Here is a 12,592-nt window from a genome sequence, read left to right on the forward strand (position 1 = left end):
TAGAAATTTTATTATACCAAAAAAAGTAAAAAAACTGCTACAATTTCAAATAAAATCACGCCAGCGAAAATACAGAGCTAAAGCAATAATACGATTAAAATTTTAAAAATATAAATAATACACAAACATATGTATGTATGTATGTACAGCAAGTAATAACGAGTTAAATTAACTATTCAAAACGCATGTGTTGTGGTAGTTGAATGTAAAAGTTCAAAAAAATTTAGCAAACTTTGGAAAAAAAAATGTGTAAAAAGTAGAGTTTTAATTCCAAATAATCAGCAAACTAAAAATTACAGCAACAGTATTCATATTGAAGACAGAAACGAGCTCGATTTGCAAAATGCAAAATAGAATAAAATGTGTATATAAATGCTAAACTCCCTCCAAACTTCCCCTCACCAAAAAACAGCAATTAAATTAGCGTTTTCGAACAAGCCTATATACATATGTAGATATTTACTTGAACATCAATTTTGAAAATTATATAATTAAACATACACCATCTCGATTTTGGGGAATTTTTTTTGTTGTAGAACAATTAGATCCTTAAAAAGAGGCTTTTTGTGATCTAGGAAATAGAAATCGCGCTGATGGATTTTCCCATATATGCATTTTCTGAAACTGTTAAATAATACTATTATCAAATATAAAAGTAAAAAAATCAAATTTCGAATGATGTTTGAGCCCCAATTACTAGCGAAATGCCTTTTTTGAAATTACTCTTCAACTAGAAACCTAATAAGTTTGCTACCAGCAGAAAACACCAGGTTTGAGAGAACTTTCTAAGCCTCCGTTTAGATGTAGCCAGAAAATTTCGATGCTTATGACGAGGTATCTGAAAATCTTGTCGTCGTGTGGGACATGATGCCCAACAAACTGACAGTGTGGACTGCTTTATGTAGTTCTTTGTGAAGCCATAAAACAAAAAAACAATCCCTGTATTAGAACTCATTAATTCGCAAAACACTTTGTCGCCTGTGGAATGTCTGAAGGTATGCGCCCGATGTGTTTAAGTCTTAATCTCACAAAGAGGGAAAATAAATTATTTGGGCTAACCTTACTGAGGGCAAAGAGATCACTAGATCTTTTGCGATCGATCTTTGGCAAAAAAGACCAAGCTCCCGCGAAGCTCAGCTGTCTATGTAGTAGTAGAACACAAGATGATGCGGGAGCATCGACCCGCTTCCATCCCACTGATAGTGGCTCTAGAGTGACTTTTCTTGCTAGCTTGGTACTTCAACCTTTCTATTTTAGATTATGGTATAGTGGCCGGCTGAGGCCCGAGCTGAAATGTTCGTCATACAGTACGTCGTTGATTTTTTGCGAACTTTAAAAGTGACATCATATCTAAATTTGATACTTCGTCTAGTTCCTTGAACTGCTAAGCTCCTACATAATGCTGGATAGGGCGTTGGAAATGTTTCAGCGTCCCTCTCATGAATATTTCTCTGTACTTTCGGCATGTATCGTCATTAATTATGCTCGCAAGGGATACCAGTAGGTTGTGATCTGTCAAGAGGGCAACAACCGTCCGGCTTTCCTTTCATGACACTGAGAGCAAAAGTTACGGTAGTTTTTCTGCGGCGCTCTTACACATGATCGGGGCGATTCTGCGTGTACTTAAGGCAATCTATCTAGCCCTGATTCCTGGTTTCACCCTTTCGAAAATTTCATTTTATATCGTGTTTAGTGACTTCTGTACTTTTCTAATTCTTTTTTTTTTATAATTTCCGAAATAATCTCGATTTTTTAGAGAAAATATTTTGTATATTCATAATTCATTTATTATACTAATAAAAAAAATCAAAGCAATTTCTTTCAAAAAAATTTTTTTTTTGCAAATACATATATTGTACATAAACACTCAAGTACATAGGCTTTTAAAATAAAAGTATTTGAAGGTAATGATTTATGCTTAAATAGTAAAAAAACTAGATACTTACTTACTTGCATACGAACATTTGTATGCATATACTTCAGCATATACATATATATACATATACATATATGATAATATTTACACTATTAATTAAGCTATTTTAAAAGAAAAAAAATACCTCATTCTTTACAATTTTACAAAATTAATTAAAATTACAAGTTAATGATAAATATTTAGCGTATGTATGTATATCTATTGAAAAAGTAATGAAAATATTCATTTAAATACTCACTACAAAAGGAACACAAGCAAAGTAGTGGCAAATACAAATTTGTGTATAGTAATGCAATGCAATTTTTAGCGGTTTATGTAATTACATTCCATTGCATCACATTGTGTAATTAAAGACGAACTTAAAACTAAATACTTTGTATTTAGACAGATCACACAACAAAAATATGGTATCGTCTAGCTGGCAAAGAAACTGTAAATATGTATAAATTAGTGTATACGTGTGTGTGTGTGTGAGTATTGATGCCGGTGATTGCACGACGCAACACGTCAAAACATACATTCGGTTTTCGGTCGGTTTGTGCGTGCGAAATGGTGTTTAAGGGCAGCTCGGTAAACAAAAGGATTTGCTTTGTTATTCAATATTTGACAAAACCAAACATTTTTAAAGGCATTAATGTTGTTTTTTATTGAGTAAACAATTTTAAAAACTTTTTCTAACCTTATAATTCCTTTATCGCCTTAGAACACGCTTTTTATTTACATTTAATTTGGGAAAGTACATGCCAGGCTTTTATTTAAATATATTAGGGTGTGTCTTCTTTTTCAATTTTTTAGGGCGAAATTTACTTTTTAAACAAAAGTCATTTGAAATTCATATGCATCTTCAAAAAAAAAATTTCACAAAACTAACTCTTTAAGGAATAGGTCTATAGGGAATTATGCTAAGCGAAAGATAGTTTTTCAATCTGCAGATCTNGACGCTAGGAGGATATAGCTACGAGGGTTTTCGCCGATCACTGTGTAATAAATATTAAAATATATACAAATTGCTGGTTTTTAATTTTATTTTGTATTCAATAAGTACTTTATAACAAACGAAATTTTTTGAGATATATATAAGGTGCACATTTCTTCGAAATGTAATAATTCTTTAACTTTAAGGGAATTTGAAAACATAAATTATGGATTTTTAAACCTTTTACACATATTTTTTTTCGAGCATTTCGTTAAAAATTGTATTTTTCAACCATAACCTCAATAAACTGTAGATAGTATAAAGAAAAAAAAGGAGGTAATGTTATCAATCATTCGTAACTTTTTCAATCAAATTTTAAGGGTGTATTCTGGGCTAGACGCTTAAAGTAAGATGAAAAAAGTTTTCAAACTAAGAAAAAAGTAAAAAAAACCTTTGAGATGGAGCTGCAAAAACCCGGTGCTTCTTGCTTGGCATGACTCCATTAGAGTGATCTCTAAAAAAAAAAAGTAAAAAAGTTCTTCATTAGTAAAGACGTCGCTATCGGGTTGACCTTTGCGCCAAAAAAAGAAATCTCAAATCGACTTAAAAATAATATTTTTAATGTTCGAAAAGTCAAAAATCAAATTTTTTAAAACTACTCAACACTAAAATTCGAGACAAGCGCTATAAAGAGTTGTAGTTATAACAAAGAACCTGTCAAAATTTCAATGGAATCAATTACGTAAAACTTGAGTTATTATGTTAACCACCTCAAAAAAAAAAAAAAAAAACAATTTCACGAAAAACGCGTTGAAAGTTGTTTAGAGATCCAGCTGTCCAAGATACTAAAACGACTATAACTTCGTCACTAATTTAAAATTTGAAAGAAAAAATCTTTATATACTTAAACTGTCGAATTATTTTTAAAAAAATTGCAAGTAAAATTTTTTTTTCACGTTTCACAATTTTTGGTTTCGTTTTTTCATATTTCAAAATTTGCATATGCCAAAAATTTTTTAAACTTCTTTCATATTTCTAAATTTGGTTTTTGTTTTTTTTTAATTTCAATTTTTTTCCTTAAAATTTCATTTTTTTTTAATTTCAAAATAATTTTCTAAATTTCTCGATAAGAAAAACCACATTTATAAAATTAAAAAATCAAATCTTCATAATTAACTTCAAAATTTATTCTTTTTGAGTACATAAACATGTAAACAATTTTACTTATTTCCCTTATTTTACTGTTTTATATTTAAAATAGTTTGAATTGAATTTTATTTTATGATCTCAACGGACTCATTTCGAGTTCTACGATTCAAATATGTGAGGTTAGTTATTAGAAAAATTCAAATGGATCCAATTAAAAAAATGTGAAGCCTGGACATTTCTTTGTATATTATGGCTAAGCATATATTTTAGTATGTGTACTTCATATCCAAAGCATCAATAGTCGCTATAACACAGATTTTGAAATCTCCGGTTATTGGTAGTAGGATGATTATTTTTAATATTTTTTAATATAGTAATGACAGTCCCTGAATGGTGGTTAAAAATCAGATCAAATTTTATTAGGGTTATGTAGAAAACACTCTTCTCAAGACAATATGTCTAACAAATGTAATTTGAAGAAAATTTCCCTAAGTTCGTTATACTACAGTAGTACAAAGAATTTAGAATACTATAGAACCAGAAATATTTTTTTTCGGTGTTTCCTTCTACGAGAAGTAGGATCTAGAAATCTGCTAGATTAACTATAAATATGTATGTATTTGATTTGTCCAAGTTTTTAAACAAAGTTTTTTATACCAAAACCAACTGCAGAAATTTGGCGAGATTTTTTCTCTAATATAGAGCTTGAAAAATACTTCCAAGCCTACGTAGGAAAATAAATATTGTAGACTTGAGTCGACTAGTATTTCGAATCTACCGTGGTACTATATTTAAAACTGTTGACCAGTAGCGGACCCACGGAAGCAGTTTCGGGGGTCAAGTTTCATGAGCGAAGTAGTTAATAGAACGATTCATAGAGTCCTCTACTATCATAATCAGAACGGAAAAAATAATTTCGAGTTCAGAAGAATTTACGAAATATGTTAACATCAATATCAAAAATATTTTGACGAAAAGCGTGACTTATTTGACTCTAACTATTAATCTGATGTAGCCGCTCAGATGCATCTTAATTAGAGGCACTAATCGCCTATTTAGCCCTATTAGGAGCATGGAAATCGACCAAAGATCAGTTTTCAGGGATTATCACCGCCATTAAATATATGCCAGATATATAACTTGTGTTTGGGTATGAAAAAGTTAAGTCGAATCAAGTATTCTCGTTAGGTGCTGATTCATTTCGAAAACATAAAACAATTTGCTGACGTCACTTTAGCGGCCGTTCCAAGACAAAACCAGTTTATTAACTTTTGTATCATTATTTTGACACGTAAAAAACCCATTATTTACAAAAATAACAACATTGTTTTCATATCACTTCCGGTCATTGATCTTCTTTGCATAAAATGTAGACACATACAATTTTATGAGTGCAAAGACTTAAGATTTTTCCGCCAAAAATATATATGCAAAAGCATTTTATGCTCATGTCCTTATGAATTGAACTTTTAGGATCATTAAACGTACAATTAATTAAAATTACGACAGCGCCTTAATAACAACAAAAACAAGGGGGATGCTATATGCGTCTACAGAATTATTTTCAAAATTTAACAACAAGATCAAATTATTGAATGAGGCGTCAATGGAGATTATGCAAGAGAGAAGAATATGTGTTTATACTCACACACATACACAAAGGAAGTATGCAATATAACATACAATTAACATAATGAAATGAATGATTTTAAAAGCGCAACATTGCAGTTTCGCCTTCGATATGGACACTGTATCAGCAGGCATTAAGAAACTTCACACTCACGCGAAAATAAATATGCATAAAAATAAATTGTTAATGTATATACATAAATAATAAAAGGCATGCGATTGCAGCTTGTGAGCTGCTGGCTTAAGATGTATGAATGAAATGCGTAATAAAGGCAAGAAAGACATACATACATATATACAATATGACGTGCTTTGGATGCATAAATGTGTACACATATGTATGCGAATATAGAAATATTTTAATGCCAGCTAGTATTGAAATATATACATTTTTTTATTCTAAAATTTTGATTTTTTAATTTTTTTTAGTTTGAACTTTTTTTTAATTTCTTATAGTATTTTTAAATTTTTTTTCCGTTTTTTAAAGTTTTTATTTTGTTTTTAATTAAAGTTTTTTTGTATTAATATTTTTGTAAATTTAGTTTTATGTTAAAATTTCTTTTTACATAAATACTATTATTTACTAAGAAAAACTCACACATATGTACATATATAATTACATATAGCATGTAAAAAAACTATTTTGAATAGCATTAAAATTAAAAAAATAAAATAAAAATTAAGAAAATTACGAGTTTTGAAGCAAAACCTTTTTAATATTGCAAAATATGTGTTTCAGTAACTTAACAGTTTATTACAACAACAAGAAAAACATGTAATTAAAAATTATGCCACAAAATTAAGCAAATGCAATTTTAAAGCTCTCAAATATACACACATACATACATGTGTAAGTAAGAAAGCGCGAGTATTTTAATGAACACAATATATACATATATATAAAGAAATAACAAAAACAATGCAATATGTTGACGAAAAAATTGCGATTTTAATGAAATTACTGTGCACATATTAAAAAATATTAAAAACAAAATAGTTGCGAGTAAAAAAAATTAAGTAAATAATTTAATTGGCGTTATATATACTATATATATACATATACATACATAAATTCTAGCATATATGCAATATATACAAACATATGCTGTAGTTATAAATAAATTTAAAAATCACAAACACATATACATATATACAACCACACGCGCTATACATAAATTTACATACTTACATCAAAATATACACATACATACAACAATATATATGTACATCTACAGATAAATAGTAAATGAAATACATAAGCAGGTATTTACAGGCATTGTGTGTGCGTTTTAAAGCCAGAAAGTAGAATTAGCAGTAAAAAACACGTACTTACACACATGTACACACACATACAAGTGATTATGTATTATATGCAATGATAAAAAGTGTTCTTGATCCAAAAAACATATATACATACATACATAACTAGTTAAAAGAAAATTACCGTTATGCAAGACTAACGGTGAAATGCGCAAAAACATTAAAATTTGGAAAAAAACAACAACAAAAACAGCATACAATGTATTTAACTAAAGCAACTGGATTTAAGAAAAATTTTAAGCTGTACATTGAATGCAAAAAGTAGTTTTGAAAAAAAAATATACATAAAAAATAAAATAATATGAATAAATAAGCAGAAAAAACTAAATGAAAAGCAGAAATTGCAAAACTGAAATTCCTGCATTGTAACGCCACCTGCTCCCTACCCGCTCAACAGAAAAAACAGTTAGCCACAATAGCAACAAATTTCATAGCCAACGAAAAACAATGAAAAGTAAAGCTACAACAAATACAAACATGCAAGCCATTATGTGCTTGTGTGCGTAAGCATTCTACTTTGCTGCATTTTTTTGCTTTGCCACTGTAAAATAGGCACTTTTCGAAGTAAAAGTTGAAAGGTCGCGCCACTAAGTTTTCCCACACTAAAATAATAAACGCTTCTTATTGAATTGTAAACAGAAAAGATACACCCACGCACACATACAAACAAACAATAGAAAAAACTATGAAATTTCAAAAATAAAAAAATTAAAAAATAATTGCAACAAGAAATCCTTTTTTCTTTAGCTCAAAACAATGCCATAACTAGAATAAAGATTAGTTGTTATGTAAAAACAAAAACAACAACAGTGAACACTAACAGAAAATAAAATTTTGCAAAAAATACACCTTTATGAATTACGCCATAGCGCAACAACAACTACTACTAAACATTATTGCCAGCAAAAATTCATTAAAAAACAAGAACAACAATAATAGCTTACAACTTTTGATCTTTCATCCTTTGAAAATATTTTACCTCACATGAAACTAAATCTTTTTTCAGCAATAACCAACAACAATAAAACAAATTTCTTGCCACAAAAAATCATTGATTACAGACACATAAATTAATTTGCCACAAACACAAAAAATAAACCAAACTTTTCAATACTCAACCATATTAACTGCTTATGCTCACCACGTGTGTGTATGAAATACATAACCGCTCATATAAATTGATAACTGTAAACATACATAGATTTGATTAATTAAAATTATATACTATACAAACAACCGACTACATGCATGCATATGTATCCGTACTATGTATAAACAAGAAATAAAATATTTGAATTCTCAAAATGCTAAATTTGAAACCGTAAAACAAATGAACTCTCCCAAAAAAGCAAGCAGCGCATACTAACAGTAAACAGAAAATAAACCGAAATTAAGCAGAATTTTAAAGGCATAACGAAAACACTAAACATCATGAAAAATAAAGCAAAAAATAAACAACTTCAAGAAAAAAGACAATGCGGGTTTTATTTTCATTCAAAACAAAAAAAAAATTAAAAAAAGAATACGATTTCTTTTCCCAGTGAAGATTTACTTCTTCCTCTGTTTCTATCGGCGGGTACTGAATCGAAAATCTTCAAAGCTGGAGAGTTATTTTCCATTCGGACAACATGAGCTAGCCAGCGCAGCCGCTGTCTCTTGATTCGCTGAACTATGTTAAGTTCGCCGTCTATCGCGTAGAGCTCATTGTACCATTAACTGCGGTATTCGCCGTTGCCAATGCGCCAAGGACCATAAATGTTCCGCAAAACATCTCTCTCGAAATCTGCTAAGGCCGACTCATCAGATGATGTGATTGTCCATGCTTCCGCACCACACGGAGGCAACTACTATAGTTAAAAATTACATAATGAGATCACAATATTATAAATACACTATTTGATGGAGAGCTCTTTAGCAATTGTAAGATCATCTTCATAGGTGTCATCCAGGAAATCCACAGCTTGCATATTTTATACCAAAACTGAAGGTATCGAATAGAACCTTTACTAATATAGAATTCTATTTCTTTTTTACATTTTACATACTATAAGGTTTATCAGTGAGGATGATAAGTATCGTTGTGGCAATTTTTAGTATTGGTCTGTAATTCTTTCTCATTGTATTCAGTAATATTTACAACTTCTTCATGGAAGAACATTACTCAATTTTAATATCAAAATAACCTTCCTTCAATTGCAATTTTTTGAGCGCTCTATTCGTCAAACTATTGAAAGTTTTGAGCGTACATTTTCTTCACTAAATGTTCAAGTGACAATTAGACAAAGAACCGCTGGAAGTTATGAAAATATTACAACCGTTCCAAGTCGTTCTCAAGAATTGGGACTGTCTCAAATCACAACCTGGACGATTTTGATGAAGGATTTGGGTTTGAGTCCATATAAAATTGTGCTCACTCAAGAACTGAAGCCATTGGCCACTTTATGACCGCATGAATTTGATGTTGACAACATCTGGTTCCAACAAAAGGGGGTCGCGTGCCGCACAGCACGTGCAACAACTGATTTGTTGCGAGAATAGTTTGGAGATTCGATTATTTCAAGAAATTGTGGCATTGGATGGCCTCCAAGAAGTCGAGATTTATCACCTTTAGACTACTTCTTGTGGCGTTATTTGAGTCATTGATCTTTAGTAATAAACCAGACTCTTTTCAGGCTTGAGATGACAATATTGAACGATCTATTTATGACATACGACTTCATTTAGTGAAAAAAGTAATCGAAAAATGGATTCAACGAATTCGTTCCTGCCAAAAAAATCGTGGAGGTCATATGAATGATGTTATAAACAGAACTTAATTGTGTTAATTGTACTCCACATTAAATAAAAAAAACAACATTTGTATTTCAACATCTGTTTATGTGCAGTGGTTTGAATGCCATGTTAATGATAATACTAAACGCTTATTGTAATTCTATACAAATATTTTGGTCTTTTTAGTTTTGAAGAGGCCCACCTAATAAGAAATTATATTAATTTTTTACTTTTTCCATAGTTCTTACCTTTAAAGACAATATATTCAAATTTCAAATCGATAACTCAAGTACTTTTTGAGTTATATCTTTATAAATTGTAGCCACTCAGTTCAATCAGCTGGATTTTTTAATTTTTTGCAGTGACTACCGACCAAAATCTTGAGTAAAATTTAACATTTCTTAAAGGCAATAAAATCGCAAATTTTTTATCCTTCGACCCTAGGTCATTGAAATGAACTTTTTGTGTAGATAACACTTTGTTGTTTTTTAAGTTCCTTGCCATAAGATCTTAATTTTTTTTAAGATTATCAATCCTATGAAAAAGCACTTTAATTTCGTTTTATTCAAACATTGAAACACTGAACCGTTTGTTTCGAGCAACTTTGTTTTCGTAATGAAATTATTAAAGCCTTTGCATAATTTCAACTTATATTACCCTTCCGACATGTTTACATCTCAAACTTTCATACTCGACGTAAGTTACCTGTTCATATACATTTGTATATAAACATAGCTTTTTATACCTTCTTACTATTTCTTTTTTTATTTTTTAATTTTTTATGTGATTTCTTGCAATTATTTATGAAGATTTTGGTTTTCTATATTATTATTATTGCTATTATATTATTATTTTTGTAGTTGTTATTTTTAATGTTCTTTAATTTTAAACGACATTAGTTCAGTTGCCTTAATCTGCTTCCAGTCTGTATAATTAACAGCTACTGTAGCAAATAGCAGCAAACGGTCTCTGATAAACTAACAGGTAATGTTAATGTAACATAAAATTTATCCTACATTATAGAACCGACGAAAGTAACATCTGACCGTAGCAATTAGCAGCTAATGTTAATGTAACATATTTACAATTTCTTTTACATTAAAGAGTCGATGTAAGTAATCGCCGGTATAGATAACGTTTACGAAAATTTCCGCTCGAAGATATCAACGGACACATTCGTATACATAAATACAGTATGTGTAATTTCTTTCGTGGTTATCAGTGTGAAGTACATATGTACATATATGCCACACGTGCTCCACATGTTGTAAAGCATTGAATTGTTGTAACCGCAGAATCGTTGCAACGAAACCTAAAGCAATGTTACAATAACGGATCGGAAAAGCTGTTAAGCGTGTGAATAATTGGAAAATAATTTTATATTTGCTCCAGTATTATTTAATTTAATAATTATGAAGATCTGTGTGAAAATAATATCTCAAGAATGTGATTTTCATACCACAAATAAAAGCTAATCGCTCATTCAGCCCACAAAATCACATGCACAAATTTGTGCCGCGTAAAACGTCCGACGGTCAATTTGTCACGCTATCGCACTTTGTCCACATTTAGTCCATCATAATTTTTGCGGTTTTATTGCAGATTCATTTGAGTTTCGCTTATCAGCAGCGCGAATACTGAGTACACTCACTTTTTTCGAGATTTGAGTACTTAAACAACAACAATAAACAACTCACTAGTAAATCCCACTGGCAATAGACTCAACGCCTTGTACGTTGTAAAGCTCGTAGCGCTGCGTACATATGACGTGGTGATATTCAAAATCCAAGCCATATGCCCACAACGCCATCGCTATCATTATTAGAGGAAAAAGCGGCAAGCTGGGAAGTGAACGCCTTAATGCTAGCATTAAGAGCAAGTATTGCCTTCAACAACAGTCACACAAACACACACGTAGAAGTCATATAGAACGCTTGCGGGCAATAAAGCGCACGCTAACCGGGCCTGTCTGTCGGTTTGTTTGCGCGCCCGCTTGCCTTTGTGTATTTGCTAAGTGTTTGCCGCCTATCGCTCGCTCGCTGCCTAGCCGGGCCTGCCTGCCCATCTGGCGCTAACACCAGCGGCACATATAAAAACGCTGGCCGGCCGCACCGCATTCGTCATTCACTGGCAAGAAGCAAATCTAAGCAGCTGAGCGTGTCGTTGTCAGCGGACAAGTGCCACCAACGGAAGAGGAATAAGACAACAGCATTTTAGCGGCAAACAAACACTCGTATCTACCATACCTATACACACATACATATGTTAAGGTAACAGTGTGTGAAATCACGCGAGTCATTTGACGACTTCGGTGCAACGGCAATTTTGTAAAATCAGTTGTTCACAAGCTGTGAGCGCGTTAACAGCGATTTATTTAGTTTGAAAGTAAAACCAAAGTGTTTTGTATTGAATTTATTAAGTGTTTTAAGTAAAAGTTTTGTATCAAGTAAAAAGTTCCTTAAAAATGTCTTTCACGCGTGAACAACTGGAATCGGCGATGAGCGAGAAGTTGTCCAAGTCGGACACCATCAAATTGCGGAACAAGCACATCGGGTGAGGACGAAAGTTTTGAAATAAATTTATTAAATTATGATATGAATATAGTGTCTAAGTGATTACAGTTAAAAAATATATTAAAAAATTTATAGTTTTGATTTCAAAAATAGTATGTGCCAAAAAGGAAATAAAAAGATTAATTAAAGTAAAATTAAATTTGCGTGTAAACAATAAATTTTGTATACAAGTTTTTAAAAAGTGAATTGTTAGTTAGAACAACAATAAAAGCAATATTTTTTTCTTGAGTTTAAGAATTTAAACAAAAAAATTAAATTTTTGAAATATAAAACATTATTATTAATTTTTTAGCGAAA

At 30.9% G+C, this 12,592-nt stretch overlaps 1 protein-coding gene across 1 annotated transcript in view; it reads left to right on the plus strand.

Moving 5' to 3' along the window:
• Window positions 1-11,826: 11,826 nt before the first annotated feature.
• LOC108974251 (alanine--glyoxylate aminotransferase 2-like) overlaps window positions 11,827-12,592 on the plus strand; it is a gene marked incomplete in the record, with an annotated part of 15,023 nt that continues 14,257 nt past the window's right edge. The window contains 1 exon segment of the mRNA XM_018941968.1: window positions 11,827-12,275. Within this exon segment, the coding sequence (XP_018797513.1) occupies window positions 12,187-12,275 (89 nt within the window).

This window comes from Bactrocera latifrons, unplaced genomic scaffold (genome assembly GCF_001853355.1).
Source record: "Bactrocera latifrons isolate USDA-ARS-PBARC rearing strain unplaced genomic scaffold, ASM185335v1 scaffold_54, whole genome shotgun sequence".
Classification (NCBI taxonomy): Eukaryota; Metazoa; Arthropoda; class Insecta; order Diptera; family Tephritidae; genus Bactrocera; species Bactrocera latifrons.